Source organism: Ambystoma mexicanum, chromosome 1q, assembly GCF_040938575.1.
Source record: "Ambystoma mexicanum isolate Mex_15411 chromosome 1q, UKY_AmexF1_1, whole genome shotgun sequence".
Taxonomy (NCBI): Eukaryota; Metazoa; Chordata; class Amphibia; order Caudata; family Ambystomatidae; genus Ambystoma; species Ambystoma mexicanum.
In genome coordinates this window covers 930,881,909-930,900,254 of record NC_090922.1, presented here as the reverse complement: position 1 = coordinate 930,900,254, position 18,346 = coordinate 930,881,909, and the positions used below count along the sequence as shown (strand labels likewise).

At 46.9% G+C, this 18,346-nt stretch overlaps 1 protein-coding gene across 1 annotated transcript in view; it reads right to left on the bottom strand.

Moving 5' to 3' along the window:
• Positions 1–18,346, bottom strand: part of DBT (dihydrolipoamide branched chain transacylase E2) — a 490,460-nt gene that overhangs the window by 304,249 nt on the left and 167,865 nt on the right. The window contains exon 4 of the mRNA XM_069641585.1: positions 3,179–3,360. Within this exon, the coding sequence (XP_069497686.1) occupies positions 3,179–3,360 (182 nt within the window). The remainder of the gene's footprint in view (positions 1–3,178; positions 3,361–18,346) is intronic.

Below are 18,346 nucleotides of genomic sequence, written 5' to 3'. Positions count from 1 at the left end.
TTAGGAAATTCAGCCTAAAAAGAGAATCCTCCCTAACAGCAGAGGAGGGGCCAGGGCAGGAGCATCTGCGGTCCCCAGCACAAAGAAGCAGCAGAAGCTTGAGAGCTGTGGCCCCAACACCCGAATCTGCAGCACCAAGATACAGGCTGGAGAGACGGCGCAGAGGTGTCAGCAAAGAAAGGCAGAGCAAGCCGGCAGAGATCCAGGACGCCAGCTCGGGACAACGCCGAGGAGGGGGCAGGGCTGGAAGGCGCCGGCACAGAAGGCACCTATGGGCGGAGCAATGGCCAGCAAAGGCCCAGGACAACAACACTGAAGAGGATCCGCCAGGCGCCGGTGGTGACCAGCTGCAAAGGAGAGGCGGGGAGCCAGGCACGTCCAGCAGGGTCGCCACAGTAGAAGAGATGGAGGCAGCAGGCACAGATGCTGACTCACCACAGTACCAGCATCAGAGGAGAGGTGGTGAGCCAGGCAGCGGAGGAGAGGCCAGGGCAGGAGCGTCTGCAATCCCCAGCACAGAAGCAGCAGATTCACAGAACCCGAAACAGAGGCTGGAGATGCGGAGGAGGAGCCAGGACAGGGGGGCCCGCGGTCCACAGCACCAGGAAAGGCAGAATAGGGCTGTCCAGCGTATGAGAGAGCAGCAGCCGAGTAGGAGCCGAGGTCAAGGTCGTCGGCTCTCCGTCACACACAGGGAGATGCAGGAACAGATACGGCTAAGTTGCCCCAGAGCCAGAGGGGGGCCGATGCAGAGAAGGCACAGATGCGGGCGGCAGATCTAGCGGAGGCCCGGCAGACCCTCTCCAGGAAAGGCGGGAAGAGGCCCGAGTGGCGACCAGAGCCCTAGACCAGGAAGGGAGGCAGTAAACATGCAGAAACCCGGCCCGGAGATGCATCAGGTAAATAAGTGCTGTTAAGAAGAGTTAAACTGGGAAAATTGTTGTATTTGTTGAATTAATAGGGTTTGATTCAGCCTGAGGTAGAGAGGCGCCAGTTCAGGCAACCAGGCTTCTGCACCCCTTGGTGGTGGTGAATGCCCTTCTGGATGATTGGTTGCCTGAGTGACCCCACAGAATGAATGAGACCCCAAACAGTATATCTGGGGGCCTCTCACTGATTGAAATCGTTCAGAAGCTGAAGTTGATACTTGATGCTTAACCTTGAAGCCCACTGGAAGAACAACGGCTGCTACTGTCCTTCGCTAATCTGACAGCTGCTGTGCCTTCAAAGAACTGATCCAAGAGAGGACCTGACTACGAGGTACCATTGTGCACCAGCTGATCTTTGCCAAAGCTCCCTGGATGTTAGACCCTCTAAAGGCTACCGACCGGAGATGGGGACCGCCGCAGAATCACAAAGCGAAGCGCCCGGACAGTGAAGTCCATCACTGTTGACGACTGCCGCCGCTGCCGACCGGAGCCACAGTGCTGCTTTGCCCAAGACACTTGATCCAAGGACTCCCTTGCTCATCACCATCGACCGCTTTCGTCCTGCCGGAGAAAGCCAGGGCCGCCGACGATGGAGAAGAATCCGCCGGTGGGTTTCCCACCACCCAAAGACTATAGAGACGCCGACGACCAGACGCCCTTGCTGGGCCAAAGTTCTTCATCGACTCTTTGCGGCAACGAACACTCGTCGTTGAGGTGCACCACATGCCTCAGCTTGTAGGACGTTTGATGAATTGTCATCGAGCACCGCAAGAACCGAAGCTGCTGCCGCAACTACAGTGTTCACCCTTTTTCTTCACGGACTCTCGACGACCCAGGACTCCTGCCTTAAAGGGAGTGCACTCAAGAAGGGCCCGTCGACGACTCACTGAAGAACTCTATGAAACAAGGTACTTTGGGGTCGTAGTACCTTTAGAAGGAATAAAGACTATATTAAGCATAATTGGACTGTTCTGCCATGGTTTGATTTAACCTGCTTTCTTTCTGTGTCTATCGTTGATTCATCTTACAATCTGATTCGTATGCTATTTGGGGCTGTTAGCCGTGGACGCATTTTAAAGGAATCGATAGTAACAGTGGTACCATGTAGATCTGTATATATTTGCCATTTTATTAGTGCCAGAGTACAAAGTGTGTTATTGTGATTGTGTATATAACTTTGAACATTATTTATATAAAGACTGTTTTCGCTAAAAGTGTGTGAACATTGCTTTGTGGGTGCTTGGGGACTACAATGTACTTAAGAACCAGCCCGCATCACCTCCTAAGAGCTTAAGCCTTGATTGCTCGACCTTAGCTACCGCATAGGGAATCTTGGATGGGGTACTCTGTGCTTCCACTCTGCCATATAGAGAGCAGGAGTACAGATACCCCCTCCAGTCTTTACAGTCACCACCAGTGAGGACTCCATTTGATTAATTACAGTGCTTTGTGAATCCCACCTAATGTGACAAATTAAAGGAGGTAAATTGGACATGCATAAGTGGTTAGTGACCTTATGAGAAAGACTAGTTGAAGGTCAATGGCCTTGCAGTCAAATCAGGACAAACTCATCAAACTTGGGTGCTTAATTTCCTCTCAAAATCACAACTGTATGCAAAATTGCAGTAAAAACAGTTATCTTTTCAAGTGGTCCAGTAAAACAAATTGGATGAATGATTCTTATAATTGTATGTCCAATTGGAAGATGACCCAAAGAAATGAAACGCTTTACGTTCAGTGTGCAAATTCCGCAAAAACGAGAGACTTACTTTGACACGTGGTCAGGGAAGTTAGAAATGTCCCCACAATCCACATTATTTGAATCCATGCAATATTCCACTGTTAAGTTTATTTAGCCCAAATTGAAAGAGAAATATTTTACATCTCCAAGTCTGCTGTCCGCTTATTGTCATAACAAAATTTGACCTGACAAATGGTAACGTCTTGGGTACCCTTTTCTCTTAGGTTGTCCTTTTTGGAAAACATGGGTTTAGTGTGCGATAAACGACAATAGGCGGACCCATTGAGGGTGGGTTGCATAGGCAAGATGTATGGGTGTTTTGCATACTTGCTTGCTGTAGGTTACTTGTGCAGGATCTTCACTTTGGTAAAGTGTTTATGGCATAGATGATACTACAGAAATATTAATAAACTGAACAGATCGAAAAAATAAAACACATTTGATGTCCATTACAGTAATTTGTGCTAGGGTAAACAATTAAAACTGAAATATAGCAAAAATAAATTACCTTTCAAGACATCAGTTTCTATGTCCACAAGTGCTTTGCCCACATGAGCAATGTCATCAAGGTTATAGTACAACTTTTTAATCACCCCGTCATAACGACTGGTGATCGTGACAGATGCTTTATCGCTCTGGACTTCACAAATGCTGTCAAACTGGGAAACCGTGTCCCCTTCTTTCACATACCTGCGAGGAGAACAGAGGAAAGATCACAGTAAATGCACACATTAATGAATACACGTAGAAGCAATTTCTATAACACCACACCATCTGGCATCCAGCCGTATCTACAGGGAGGTCCGAACAGTCCAGTCAAAGCTTACATTCGCAATGCAGCCCAAACCCACACACCAAATAGGATGCACTTGATGAGCACTACAAAGATGAGATGGGCAAAGAAATATGTGGCAGAGACATAGATCGGAAGAAATGAGTGCGTGGGTGTGAGTGAGCGCAAGAGTAAGCGAGATAACAATACATAAATGCGACAGTCCGGCTGGGACAACGTGTGAAAGGCAGCATGAGTAGAGAGCTATTGGGGACAGAGAAGGGCACAAGAAAGAAATTGGCAGCGAGAGAGAGAGCAACGATCAAGGTGAGAAGGAAAGGAGAGCTGTGTAGAGAGAAGGAGGGAGTAGACAGATAAAAAAAGATAAATATGGCCCAATAGTGGGTAAGAAATCGAGAAAGATGGGAAAGAAATGCTGAAGGAGGCTGATAGAGAGAGGATCTGGAAAAAACAGGACATGACAGGGAGGCAGAGCTTGTGAATTTCACACGGGGCAGAAAGTGGGGGGGGGGCAGAGAAACATATACAGAGAAAGTGAAGATGAGAACGTGCAGGAGATGGAGACAACAGATATTCAGGGCACAGATAAGCAAATAGTTATCAATAGAGCTAGCTCTTTACACAGAGCGTGAAGTTCTGCTGTCTCCATTTTCCCTTCCATTCTGTGTATGTGCTGACGCTCACCTTCAGACTAAACAGAGGGTAAGGATTGCATGGGCATACATTCTGATCTTACCAATTGCCTTTCTGTAAAGGCACCGATCCGTAAAATGGCAGGAGCTACTGGCAACTTCTTAGCAGATTTATGATACTATAAACGGGACAGTACTAGAATTTATCAGCAGTGCGATCCATGTGAGGCATGCAACCACTCAGATGTGACAAACACACACACACACACACTTTAAATACAGTCATACAGTGTGTATCAGTGCTCTAAGTGGCGCGACTCACATCCAATTAATTCTATTGTGCTATGGGTTGTGGGGCATGCACACATACAGAAGAGATTCTCACAACTAATAATTGAGACAATGTTCCCAGGTGTGATGCTTACAACCAATGAGTTTGATGTGCTCAGTGGTGTGAAACCCACACAAAATTAATGACATTTTCTGAAGTTCGAGACATTGTGCCAATTAATGAAATTCTGCTGCGACGATCAACCATCACTTTTCCCAGGAAGGAGGATTGTACCAAATTAGAAGGTCTGTACTTCCAGGTGTGGGAATCAACTAAGGCTGTGCTAAGAATGGGACTTGCATGCAAAAAATTAGACTGTTCTTTAAATTGCAAAAGTCAAATAAAATAATGTTTATATCTTAGATTGTACTAACGGAATAGGCTTTTCCTAAAGGTAAAACATACGCACATTTTAATACGTGGTCCAAGCTATCACTTTCATAACCAAGTGAGTGTGACAGCGTTCCCAAGGTTGAGATTCACTCTCACTTGCACTTACATGGTTTTGGGCCCAGGAAATTAGTTGCACTTGGATGGCTTATGGGAGTCGGAAGGGAGATGCTGTTAGAGGTATTTTTGGGGTGGGAACTGAATTGCACTTAGATGGATTGTTGGGGGTGGGAAGGGTGCTGCACCTAGATGGATTTTCTAGGGGGTTGTTTAGGATGATGTCCTGTCCCCAGCACGCTGACGATCATAGGGAGAACCGTCCCATCGCGCCTTAAGTCCTTTGAGGACAGACTTAATTGCACCAAGAGAATATATTAGGGGTGCCCCTTCGGTGCTTAAAGATCAGTCAGGATAGCTTGCCACTGCTCCGGGGCCTTGGTATTGGACGTGTCAGTTTGACATTAGCCTGCTTACAATACATGCAAGGACAGCCATGGGGCGTTACCTAGATAGGCGGATAGCCTGGCATTGCAACTGGAGGAAAGCACAGGCAGGTTAATAAATGTGGTACACATAGAACAATCTTGCTTACAATGTTTAGCCCGCCCATGACGCTCGAAGATATATGTTGGTAACCCTCCATTGCACTTATAACTGCCAAGTTAGCAATTGTAACGCACAGTGGTTACATGCAGATTTCCTTGATATTGCGCTTATTAGACTGCCTTGGTTAGCGTTTGTAGCATGTGAAAGATAGGTTGTAAGACGAAAAAGGTAACCAGTCTATTGCGCTCAGAGAATCCCATTAGCCTAGTTTCTATGGTAGCCTGTCTGTCCCATCTAGAAGAGGTTCTAGGACAACCAGTCTAGTTCACCTGGTAAACTAGAATCTATCCAGGTGGTCGAGAACACTTTTAGGCGCACTTTGGGGTTACCAGAGTCTGCCCCCAATTTCGCAGTACATCAAGAACTAGGCTGCTGCTTCCTTCTGATCCGATTGCATCTATGCCTGCTAGTGATTGGCTAAGAAAACTACCTTGACTCAGAAATTGGTTAATTACCTTGTGTTCAGAGATTCCCCCCCTTTGATGACTCCATGATTCAGGCATGTGAAAACCGTGATGTTGGAGACGGGTGTGGGTCACTCTTTTTCCACATCAGCCCTTTTTTCCAAGAAGGATGTACATTTTGCAAACAATAGTGTACTCCGGGCTATTCAGACCAAGAGAGAGTCTTTGGTGATCATGAGGCCTGCCAATAGGAAACATTTGATCATTTCATCCTCTGTCTTGCAGAAGTATTGGAGCTGGGCAGGGCATCCGTCTCAACGCATCCTTATTTCTAGGGCACATTTTAATTGTATTCACCTAAAAGCTGTGGTGGCGGCTAGGCTCAAGAGGGATGTGGATCAATCATGTTTTGTTTGTGGGGCGTCCAATGAGGATTTGGCACACTATGTTTTGCCCGGCTTTTTCAGCAATTAGAGAACATACTTTGAAACCTGTATTGTTGGGTCTGGGCTTTCTTTATTATGAGCCTGTATTGTACCATTTTCTGTGGGCGGATCCTGTACAAGTGGGTTGGGCTGTATTGACTTTAAACGTGCTCCGTTTTGGAGCAAATTTTTATTAAGATCAGTTAGATCTTGAGCATTGTAGTTTTATTTCTAAAGTCTTTTTATGGTTGTTGGTTTTAACTACAGCCATTTAATTTTTTTTGTAATATTTTTGATTGTTCATTTGTCTGGTTTTTATGTTACGCTTTGTTTCACTGAAATAAACAATGGAATGGATTTAAGGTTAGCTGGCACATAGTGCCTAGAAAAGTCTACAAAGGTAGCTGGCTTGATCAGATGACACAGCAACATCAAAGATAAGTTCCATCTGAGCTTAAGGTATGTATAAACACACCACTTTGGTGGACATCTGCTGCAGGCACGGCTATTCATCCATGCACTCTAAAATGCAGCTATGAATATGACAAATCGGTCCAGCTGGTCACATAACCGCTTCACACTGAAACACCAAACTTGCCTCAACACTCTGCCATTATAATACAGCGAAAACCTACACCTCATTCGGTCTACCTGGGTACATACCGAGACTGCAGCATTAGCGCTCTGAAGTAATGAGAAGCAGAACTAAGGAGGATAGAGTTTTTACAGTGCGAGACTTATCCCAATAATCAATAGTGATACTTTAAGTCTGAGAGTAACACGCAATGAATGAGGATATCCTCCCAGGTGACATGCATCTCCAATGGGTGAAACTGCTCTATGAAGTATGAGAATCAAATACTGAAAGTGAAACCGAGGCCAGTGTGGGAGACTCATAAAATGATTCAGGTAGTTCTGCCAGGAATACAAGTTACGCCCACTGTTTATGACAGTGCTCCCAGAAGTGAGTCTCTCACTTACTGAGGGAAACTATTCTCTAAAATGTTGCTTCTTATAGAATGAACAGATTTCTCCGAGGTGTGAAACACACTAAAGGAACTAAACGGTTCTCCAAGGTGGGCGATTCACACCCATGCAGTGGGACTATGGTTCAGGTTGGAAACTCTCACCCAATTGTGAGGCTCCGGTCGCCAGTGTGAAACTTGCATCTATGTACTTTGACAGATCTTCCAAAAGTAATGCTCTCGCCCAGCAGTTGAGACTATTCACAGTAGTGATATTCACACTCAATGAGTGAGACACTTTTCCAAGAAGAGGGACATTCCATCCAGTAAGTAAGAGTGCGCTTCATGGTGCAAGACTTACATCCAATCAGTGAGTCTGCTATGCGCTTTGAATCTACTCCCATTAGCAACACTGCGCCGAGATGCAATACTAGGGTACCAGTGGGTAATACTATGCTCCAATGTGTGATACTTGCACCTAATATATGAGCCAGTGCTCTCTCAACCGACTGCTATGCCGATGAAGCCTACATTATGAGGAATATGGGCGAGAACGAGACAAGTAGGTTAAAGAGGGAACCGGAGTTGGTGAAACGCATGTAATGACGCACCTGCTGGATGGCTGCCATCATTGATAGCTTATACTCTGTCACTAATTTATCAACCAATACCTTTTTTACTTGGACCAGTAACTGATGGGTGGGCCTTTTCTGCAAACTAATGATGATCAGCCTTCAGTGGCATAGAAACTGAAGGACAAGTATTTCAGGAACAGTAAATGGTGGCTAGGTAGTCTATGCCAAGGAACATGTACATAGTAACTAAATAACAGGCATTCTGTGGCACAGTAATTGATGGTTAGATATTATGTGCACAGGATGGATGGGATGGGCTGCAGTTATATAAATATTGTCAGAGTTCCTTACCCAGTAATCCCCTTTCTTTGGCTTTAATCGGTCTGCATCGAATCGAATGTTTTACGTAGGATGTCATCCACTGGTAGGTCCGGAGTATTACACATTGTTTTCCTCGAAAATAAAAAGGGTTGCAGAAGGGGGCGTTCCTGCCATACTATCCCTCTAAGTGTACAGGTACCCATAATCTGTCACGTATCAATGTCCTCCGATTGTTTATTTTTCTGATCTGGGATAACCGGGCACCCGCCGAGAAAAAGGTCCTTCAAACTAACTGGGTACCAACATTGCTCAAACATAACCTACTTACAATCTCACGTTTCATCCACCCCCATCCAACACATGTTCACCAAACCAACTGGCCAACGCAAAATGCTAAACAAAACCCTCAACCCACACCAACCAACTTGTAAACCATTCCCCTGGCCATAACAACCAAATCCTCCAGACTTCCCCCCCCCCCCCCGCCCCAGGTTTCCCAGTTGGAAACAACGCCCCTCCAAGGTACAAATTACAATCCACCTATAAACACAGAAAAACACAGCTCCTCGAGGCCAGGAAAACTGCTGTGATGTGCCCTACAAATCCCAATAACAGAACATGACTTACTGCGGGAAACAGGTGAAGCATGAGAGACTGCTTCAACCATTGCATGGAAAGGCCGGGTTGGCACATGTGATTCTAAGCAGATACAAGCCACAGAAAAACGAAGTTAATGGGCAAGTAATGCTCACCTTCTCAAACTTATTAATATGCTTAGGTGTACATGCTTTGTATGGACTAGCTAGCAGAACCTGAAGAGGCTAGTCAATGAGCTGGATGAACAGTTGAAAAAAGATGTTTTAGTATTTCTTGTACCACCTGCGAGTCTGTTCTCACTTGTGTATTTACACAATGTATTTTTATTTAATAATTTTCAGCATTCATAGAAGCGCCAAAGACCCTGAGGTATCACGGTGCTAGTTACAGTAAGTGCAAAGTGACAGAATGTGAGGAGAAAGACAACACAAACTAGTTATAACACGTTTAAAGGACTAGAAAGCAAACTTTGGTAGAGCCACACCTCATGGTACAGGTACTGCCGGTGTAAAGGTAAGCATGTTGCAGACAGGTGGGATTACATGTACAGTGTAGGGCTGAACAATGTAAAATCCTAAAGTGTGTGAATGTGTGTACTGAGCTCCAAGTTACTGCTTTGTAAATGGCATCTAATGGGATGTTCGCAGTGAAAGCTAGAGTCACAAATAAGTCTATTTATGAATGCTCCCAGGTTTTGAAAATCTGCTTGTGTATGTTTGTGATCAGTTCCCACTCATGTTCTTGAACCAACACTACTACTACTCTGCATGGGCTGTATTTGAGGAAGTATGCACAGCTGGCACGTGCTGCACTTGTATGCAGACCTGACTCTTTAAGCACCACTGCCCAATTTCTTATATGAGAAGTGACGTTAGTTTGTGCTGTCTTGTTTAGGTAAAACATGTCTGTTTTGTGTTGATGTTTATGAGGATGCTTTTGAAGTGGAGTAGTGAGAGAGTAGTGAGTAGTGATTGAAATGTGCCCGATGCAAATTTCACTGCTAGTCATTCTAACACATTTATGCATTGAGATGCTTGTTGGGCTGACCACCTACCTTGAGGTTCTGGCAGTGTGCTCCCACACAATTTCTATCAGTTGCAGTGTCACATGCACTGCGGAAAAGACTTTCCATTTAATATGTGCGTGCTGGTCCTCCCCTTTAGTGGTTGTGAAGATCCTTCAGACAGCGTCACTTCTCCAGAGAGGGGAGTCCCTTTCCATGAGGCTAGAGAGGTGAGGCCGCTAACCAATAGTTCCCCCAAGGGTGGTAACATACAGGATGATCTAATGGAGAGGAATGTTTGTCCTGGGGATAAGGACGTGACTGGGAGACACAGCCCCTTTAAACCCTAACCCTGCATGCTGTTAATGCCCACATCTTCTACACATTGATATTTTATTTCTATCGCACTCATACACCAGTGTTTCAGAGCGCGACAGGGCAAGGGAGGGGAGCAGGAGGGAACAAATCAGCTATCTTACTAGGCCCAGTGACTTTGAGAACGCACAAGTGCATGGGAGAAGGGGAGGGGGAAAAGTGCATGAAGGGGGAGAAGTGGAAAGTGCAAAGCTGAGGAGAAACAGATAAATAATAAATAAATAATAAAGGCAACAAACAGTGGTAGTGCAGCCAGAAATTTGCAAGTGCTAGGTTTAAGGCAGCAGACAGGGTAGGTCTGATAAGTGCAGAAAGAAAAGGGGGGGCTGTATGGGTACAGATACAGACCCCAGTGCAAGGGGTGGCGGGGTGAGCAGGTACCTGTGCCCAGAGGACAGAGGGTGGCCAGGTGCACGGTGCCAATAGAGAACAGATCAGCAGGGGAGAGGGGGAGTGAAGGCAGAAGAAAAGAGGACGGTCTTGAGGTGCTTCCGGAACCGGAGACGGTTCTCCTCAAGTTTTAGAGTGGCAGGGAGGCTGTTCCAGAGGGAGACCCCAGCCGAAGAAAGAGATCTACCCCCATCTTGTTTCTTTGAACACGACCGACCCTGAGGGAGTTGGAGGTAGAGGAGCAAAGAGCTTGAGAGGGGAGGTATTTGCCGAGGGATAGCTGAAGGTATTTTCGACCCAGGCCGCAGAAAGCCTTGTGGACAATGCAGAGGGTTTTGAATTTAATCTGTGCATCCACTGGGAGCCAATGGAGAGATTTCAGAGCTGGAGAGATACGATCCCAGGGCTTGAGGCCAAGGACAAGTCTTGCAGTCCTGTTCTGGTTTAGTTGCAGAGGGCAGAGAGTAGAGGCAGGTAGATTTAGAAAGAGGCTGTTACAATAGTCCAACCTAGAGAGAACCAGAGCTTGAGATACCATGAGCTTCTGGGTGAAGGAGAGAAAAGGCAGAGTACCTCTGAGGAGGTGCAGTAGGAAATTTGACTTTTTAGAGACCTTAGATGTAGGCAGAGAAGGAAAGGGTGGAGTCAACGATGACCCTGAGGTTCTTAGCCTCGCAGGTGGGGCTAAGAGGAGGGCCAAGGGGGGCCGTCCAGAGAGTGAGGGGAAAGGATGGTGAAGGTGTGCCGATGAGGAGGATCTCTGTCTTGCTGGCATTCAGACAAAGATCATTGGCGGCATACCAATCTAGAATGGCAATTATGCAATCAGAGATGGGAGAGGAGGTGGCCGAGGGCAGCCTGAAAATGAGTTGAGTGTCGTCAGCGTAGCACTGGAAATCTGAGCAGAAAGTGGCAATGCAGTGGGTGAGAGTTGCCAGGAATTTTAGACCCCTGGGGAACACCACAGGCAGAGAGGAAGATAGATGAGAGGAAGGACCCAAGTTGGACCTGGGAGGGTCGATCTGAGAAGAAAGAGGTCTGCCAGGCCAGGGCCTGATCAGTGATACCCAGGTTTTCACAGAGACAGTTGAGCAGGATGGTATTGTTGACCGTGTCGCAGGCAGAAGAGAGATTGAGAAGGATGAGGACAGAGGGAATGTTAGAGTCAAGGTTGGAGAGCAGATCTTCACGGATGTTCAGGAGAGCAGTTTCCGTGCTTCTGGCAGCTCTGAAGCCAGACTGGTGGTCATGGAGACAGCCAACAGAATTGGAATGAAGGTTAAGCTGAGAGATGGCCAACTGTTCATGGAGTTTGCCCAGAAAGGGAGTAATGGAAGTTGGGCGATAGTTGGCTGGACAAGAAGGGTCAGCTGTGGGTTTCTTGAGAAGAGGATGCACAAGGGAGTGCTTCAGAGGGGGGTGGAAGGATGCTGAGGCAATGGAGTGGTTGCAAAAACCAGCAAGGGCTGGAGTGAGGGTGTCAATGTGGTCCTTGATGGTTTAGAGGAACAGGGATGAACCTGTTTTGATGAGGCTTCCATAGATCGGACTTGTCTAGCGGCCTGGTCAGGGGAGAAGAGAGGAAAGGACTAGAACAATGGTGGGGGGGGGGTGGCTAAAGGAGGGTCAGCAAGCACAGATTGAGAGAGGAGAGGTGGGGTGTGGGTGGACAGGATGTCCTGGGTTTTTTAAATGAAGCGGGAGGCAAGGGCATTGCAAAGAGCCTGGGAGGCAACAGGAGGGGTAAAGACTGCAGCAGGGTTGGCCAGCTCCTTTCAGATTTGAAAGAGTTCGGCCTAGTTGTTAGATGCCGCAGGGTTAGCAGACATTTGGTCGAAAAAAAAAGGTCGACACCATTTGGACAATTTTTTTTTTTTTTTGTATTTTCACTTTTTTTTCGGGCCCCCACCCCCCACCCCCCAACTCCCTTTTTTTTCTAAAACGCCCTTTTTTTCCCTAAACGAAAACCTAAAATATATATATATATATATAAATAAAAAAAATTCAAACATTTGGCTTTCGACCAAATGGTGTCGACCATTTGTCCTGTCGACCTTTTATTTTCGACATGTCCGGACATTATGCCGCAGAGACAGGAGCTTGAATGTGGACTCTCTTCTTGGTGAGGACAAAGTCGGTATTGCCTTTGTAGCAGCCGACAGGCCAGTTTGTCAGAGGATGAACAGGAAGTCCTCCATTTCCTCTCAGCCACCCTACACTTACGTTTAAGTGTAGCTAGGTCAGAATCATACCAGGAATTGCACTTGGCTTTGGACTTCAAACTGATCCTCATGACAGGGGCAAGAGCATCAAGAGTATCAGAAATTGAAGAGTAGAGCAGAGACCGGGCTGTGTAGGGATGTGAGACAGCCAAAAGGTGGAGGGGGGGGGGGGGGTAGTGGCAGCAAAAGCCTCAACTGACACACGCTTCATGGGCCGGATGTCCGAGAAGGTAGGTGGCAGTGTTGGGGTAGGCTTGGCTTGGGGAGGAAAGAGAGGGAGAGATAAGAGGAGAGGAGGGAGAGATCGCTCCAGGAGAGAAGAGTGGTCAGAGGAATGGAGAGGGGGAGGTCAGAGGAGATCAAGACATCAAGTGTGTGCCCTGCAGAGTGAGTCGTGCCAGAGGAGAGGGTGGACAGGGAGAGGGAGTCGCAGAGGTCACAGAAGAGTACAGAGGAGGAGCAAGGAGAGTCTAAATGTATATTGAGGTCACCGAGGAGGAGGAGTTCAATGGTAGAAGCCAGGAGGGAGGAGGAGAGGTCCGCCCACTCAGAGAGAAATGAGGTGATTTGACCAGGAGGCCGGTGGATGGTAGCCACAGTAAGAAAATGGGTAGGAGAGAGAGAAAGCCTAAAGACAAGGCATTCAAAAGAGACATAGGTCTGAGTGGGAATGATAGAGCCAGGAATCCACTCGGGAAAGATCAGGGCTACACACCCCCCAACGGACAGGAGGATCTGGGTGCTGAGAGGATCTTGTAGCCATCAGGGAGGAGAGTGTCAGATGCCAGTGAACCATGTCTCAGTAAGACCAAGGACATCAAGGTCTAGTTCTTCAAGGAGGTGGCAGATGTCAGAGGAGTGTTTGACAGCAGAGCGAGAGTTGAGAGTGGCAAAATGAAGGTTGCCAGCCTTAAAGACCTTCTGGGGAGTGGTGCAGATCAGAGCTACGCCCTGCGGAGGAGAAAGAGTCCTAGGAGGGGCAGAGGAGGAGGAGGAAGAGAGAGAGGGGGCAAGGTAGCCAGGGGGGAGGGGGGAGTAGAGAAGGGGACAGCAGGAGATGAGGAAATTGATGAGGCGAAGGAAGCGCCTATCAAAGAGGAGGAGATTGGCCTGAGGGCCTTGGACCATGACAGTGCCATTTAGGTAGACATTAATGATGACTTTAGAGGAGTCGAAGGAAACCATGCGAACCAGCGAGTGCCACCATTAATGGGAGAGGAGGAGATAGGACAGAGCACAGAGACCATATGAGGAGTCCATAGATCTGGCGAAGGAACGACAAATAGGATGTCAGTGAGGGTCTGTCTGGAGGAAGCATTGGAGTAGGTGTCGGCAATAGGAAGACCAGGGTTAGAGGCCAAGATATCCTTTTTGAACTTCTTCCTACCAGACAGTGAGAAGAGAAGGATAGCCAATGGAGAAGCAGTTGTAAAAGATAGGAGAAACAGAAAGCGCCATGGGGGTGGAAGCGAGGAGAGGATGGAGATACTGGGGTGGGGGCTAAGGCAGGTAGGTGTGGGACAAAAGAGTGGTGAGGTCACTGGGCTGGCAAGTTACAGAGAAGCAACAGTATACAAGCAAAATACAGAGAATTTTCACAATGGGCAGCAAGATTTCACTTTTTAGCACAAAGCAAAAACAGCAAGATTTGACTTTTCAATCTTGGAATCAGATGTTAGCAAAGGGTTTTAGGGAGCACTGTGCATCAGGATGACAACATGGGAGTAACAAGCAGAAAGAACAGCGATAGTCAAAGGCGGTAGGAGTGAGTCTATAAAGAGAGAACTAACCCGAAGTTCTGAAGGAGGCAAAGTCAAGGCAGGCCGGATTTCTTAGAGGAGTGAGGTGGCGGCATCATTGTGGTTAAGGTGCACGGAGGACCCCAATTAGCGTTCCGGAAGCGGACAGGGAGCAGACAAGGGCCTTAGAAGTGGGCCTTTGCTGAGAGGGCCGGCTAAAGCCTGTCGGTCCCTAATTGGATGGAAGAAAACACTCAGCAACCAATGGGAGTGCAGCACAGGGATGGTGGTTCAGCACAGCCCCCCTACACAACAAAGAAAACCACGGCTGCCATCTTGGAAGGGCCAAAAAATAAGCAGGCAATAGTGGCAAAACTTGTGCTTTCAAAATAGCAAGGCAGCTCCAGGTATTAAAAAGCTCAAAAAATGGCAGCACGATGAAAATGCCAAATAAAACAGTCCTTTCCAACAATTTTATGGAATTTTTTTTTTTCAATTTCAATTTTCAGGTTCAATAATTCCCCTGGAGGTGCAGTAATGCACATAAGCGCATGTCCGAAACTGTGTTATTGTAAAATATCAAACCACCTTGATGGAATAGGTACAAGGATGAAGAAGAGCTCGAGAACGCTACAATCTAGATGGAGGAATGCTCGACCAGCTGCTGTCAGTTGGACTGACATTATGCTCGGTCGGTCCCCACTATTTCAACTGAACAGCAAAGAAAGACTGGGTTCCTCGCCACCTTCTGATCAATCCATCAATGGCTGTGCGATGCTGGTATGCTGAGAGCTTTTGTACATCCAGAAAGAGAACCTGGCATGCGAGGTGGCCGCATCGAAGCCTGTATGATCAAACATTGGCTTCGGGAGACTGCAGCGGGGCAAGGCTCCAAAGTTAAAGAGACAAACAGCGGGACACCCGAGAAGCTTCTTGCAAGTCGGTCCGGAATCGGCGCAGGAGACCTGGAGAGATGGGAAGGTGGTGGTGCAATCTGTAGTGGGTGGACCATCTGGTCCAACAAGGGTGCCGAGACTGCCTACCACAGAGCCGCGTAGGAGAATGTGCAGAAAGTACAAAAGACAGTGGTGGTGGCATGATCTGTCATGGGGGGACTGAGTTATCCAACAACATCGCCAAGACCTCCAACAGTAATTGACTATGGAGAGAAGGCAGCCACAAAGTATCTTGAAAGAATAAGTTGAAACAGAGAGAGTGGACCCGCAACCCCTGGTGAAGCCAGTGTAGAGTTCCCAGGGAGAAGGTAACAAGTACAAATCTGAAGTGGTGCCTGGAAGACTTGTAAACCCTGAAGAAGTAGATGCAGAAGTGTATCACTTTGTGCCACAATTCCCTGTGCAGTTCCACAAGAGTGTAGTACAGTATAAAGGGACTCCGAGCATCTTTTGTCATCCCAGTGGGGGCAGGATAGAGTATAGAGAAAGCCAAATGTGTTGAGACTTCCATAAAAGTAACTAAAAGTTTTGTTGAGAACTATAAGGAACATTAGGGAACCAACTAGGAGAAAGTAGTCCTTGTCCTAGCCCCATGAGCATCCTGTAGAACTGTTTGTGACCAAAAGTTTGGAACTTTAGCAGAACTTTGACTTTGAAATACTTTACATCCATGAGAAGGGAATTATTCTGCTGGTTCATGATCAGGAGCTTTTTGACGTAGACCTTGCCTTTTGATTTGGACTTTCACAGACTTCCTGAGGATTACACGAGTTACTATAGTTCAGGGAGGGGAAACCCTATTAGAGTTAAAGACAGTTTATTTTGTCTTTGAATAAAAGTTTATAACAATCATCATGGCACCACTTGGTCAGTGTCTTCATTCCCTTTTGCCACATGCGTTTGCAAATCTTGAGCCACTGCCACTAGATTGTACCATTCACCTGATGCCTGATACCAATAGCTTGTGAACCATTGTTGGCCTGGAAACATATTGGAGGTACACAGCGTTGAACAATGGGCTGGATCCGGCATCAGATCTCTAGCTGGATCTTGGGATGGGATCCAGCTTTCCTCTGCCTCACCGCCAGCAAACAGCCCACGCAACGGCCTGTTTCTCAATGTCCCGCGGTTCACTAATTAACTGTAAATTAGTGAACCGAGGGACAGGAAGAAAAGTTTACTGCGCCTATTAAATAATTAGGCCGCGCCGGGCCCCACACAATACAAGAATAGCAGGGCGCTCAGTTGCAGAGTGTGTTTGTGTTAATTGAGCCCCCTGCTGTTCTTGTATTGTGCGTGGCCCAGTGTGCCGCTCTTGACCGATAAAAGGGTGATTTGCCTCTAGCTCACTGTCATGCAAACTTAAATATTGGTCCGATACTTTGTTTACATGACAGTGAGCTGGCGGCAAAGCCCACCATCATTTCCTTCGACAGCATTGGTCGTGGGGCTGACATTTCCTTTGATCGCAGTTCAACTGCCAAGACCGCCCCCTCTGAACTCTGCCACCTCCTCCAAACTCCACCCTCACCCCGGCCCTTGTTGTCTCCCCCTCTTTCCATTTCCATCACTGGAGGTATGCAGAAAATTAAGAAACACACATGATGCCACCATCCCTAGTGGTTTCATTACTTTGCACACTGTTACAGACTGACCAGCATCATAACAAGGGATTTCCGAGTGAAGTGCCAACACCCTTTCCTGGGGTGGGTAAGACATTGTTCTTTTTGCTGCCAAGAAAGTTTTGCACTGGTTTGGCAACAGGCTGGATTTCTAAGTGTCGATCGTAAATCCCAGGTGAGGTAGGAGATTGACTTTTTGTTGTTGTTTTCATAGCATAACTTGGTGGTTTACCTCGTTATGATGTGCTGCCACTAACAACTTGGTAAACATGGGTGTTGATGCAATCCCAAAAGAAGTACATTTAACTGAAAATGACATGTGTCGACTTTGAATCTCAGGTACTTATGATGGGCTGGAACATTGAAATATGAAAGAAAGCATCTTTCGTGTCCAATGTTGCCACCTCTTGCAAAGTAATCGTACTGAATTTTTGTAGTTTTACATTTTTTGCAGGACGCAGTCTAACACTGGTCATGTGGTTTCATTCTTTTTTGGCACTAGGAAATACAGAGTAGACACCTGGATTTTTCTGAACTTTGGAAACTGGTTATATTGCCCCCTTTCGTAGAAGTGCTTATGCAAAATCTTGTAGACGGCAAAGATATCCTTTTGGTATTCTTCTGTCGGGCAGTGGGAACTGGTGTGATTTTGCTAAAAGTCCAATAGAATAACCCTGCTTTACTGTGCTTAGCACACACGTGGCCATGGTGATTGCACTCATTCATAGATTAATGATTTAAATCCTCCTAAGGGAGCAACATAGGAGGGTATGTGAATTTGTTGGTCTCTGCTTTGAGGAGGAGGCAGGCTCCCAGGAGGGCTGCCACTCCCTCCTCATCCACACCAATGTTGTCTTTGTGATGAGGAGTATGAGGGCAAGTAACCACTGGTGCTTGTATTCCATCCTGCAAAGGAAGGTGGAGTACTGCATAGCTGAGGGTCAAAAACAGAGACTTTGAAAACCATGTATATTTGAGGACATCCCTCTATATTGGTAAGGTTTACCTGAGATTTGTCCCAGTGTTTTCAGGATGTCATGGTTTTTTGGCCCTTTTCCAGTGTTTCATCCACTGCCTTGTCAAAAAGTAGGGAATTTTCTGGTGGCTTCTATAACAAGTGTTTGCTTTTCAAACTTCAACCCGGTGCCACGTAAGCACGTTTGGCACTTGATGACAGCTGCTCCTGTAATTTACCACCCAGCGGTCTCTGCTGAGCCCAACACATTTTTACTAACATTTGCTGTCTGCTGCCCTTCTTGCACCATTTTGCCGAAAGTTGCTTGGAAAGAATCGGGCTCCTCCTATGTAGGCCACTACGTGCATCCCATTG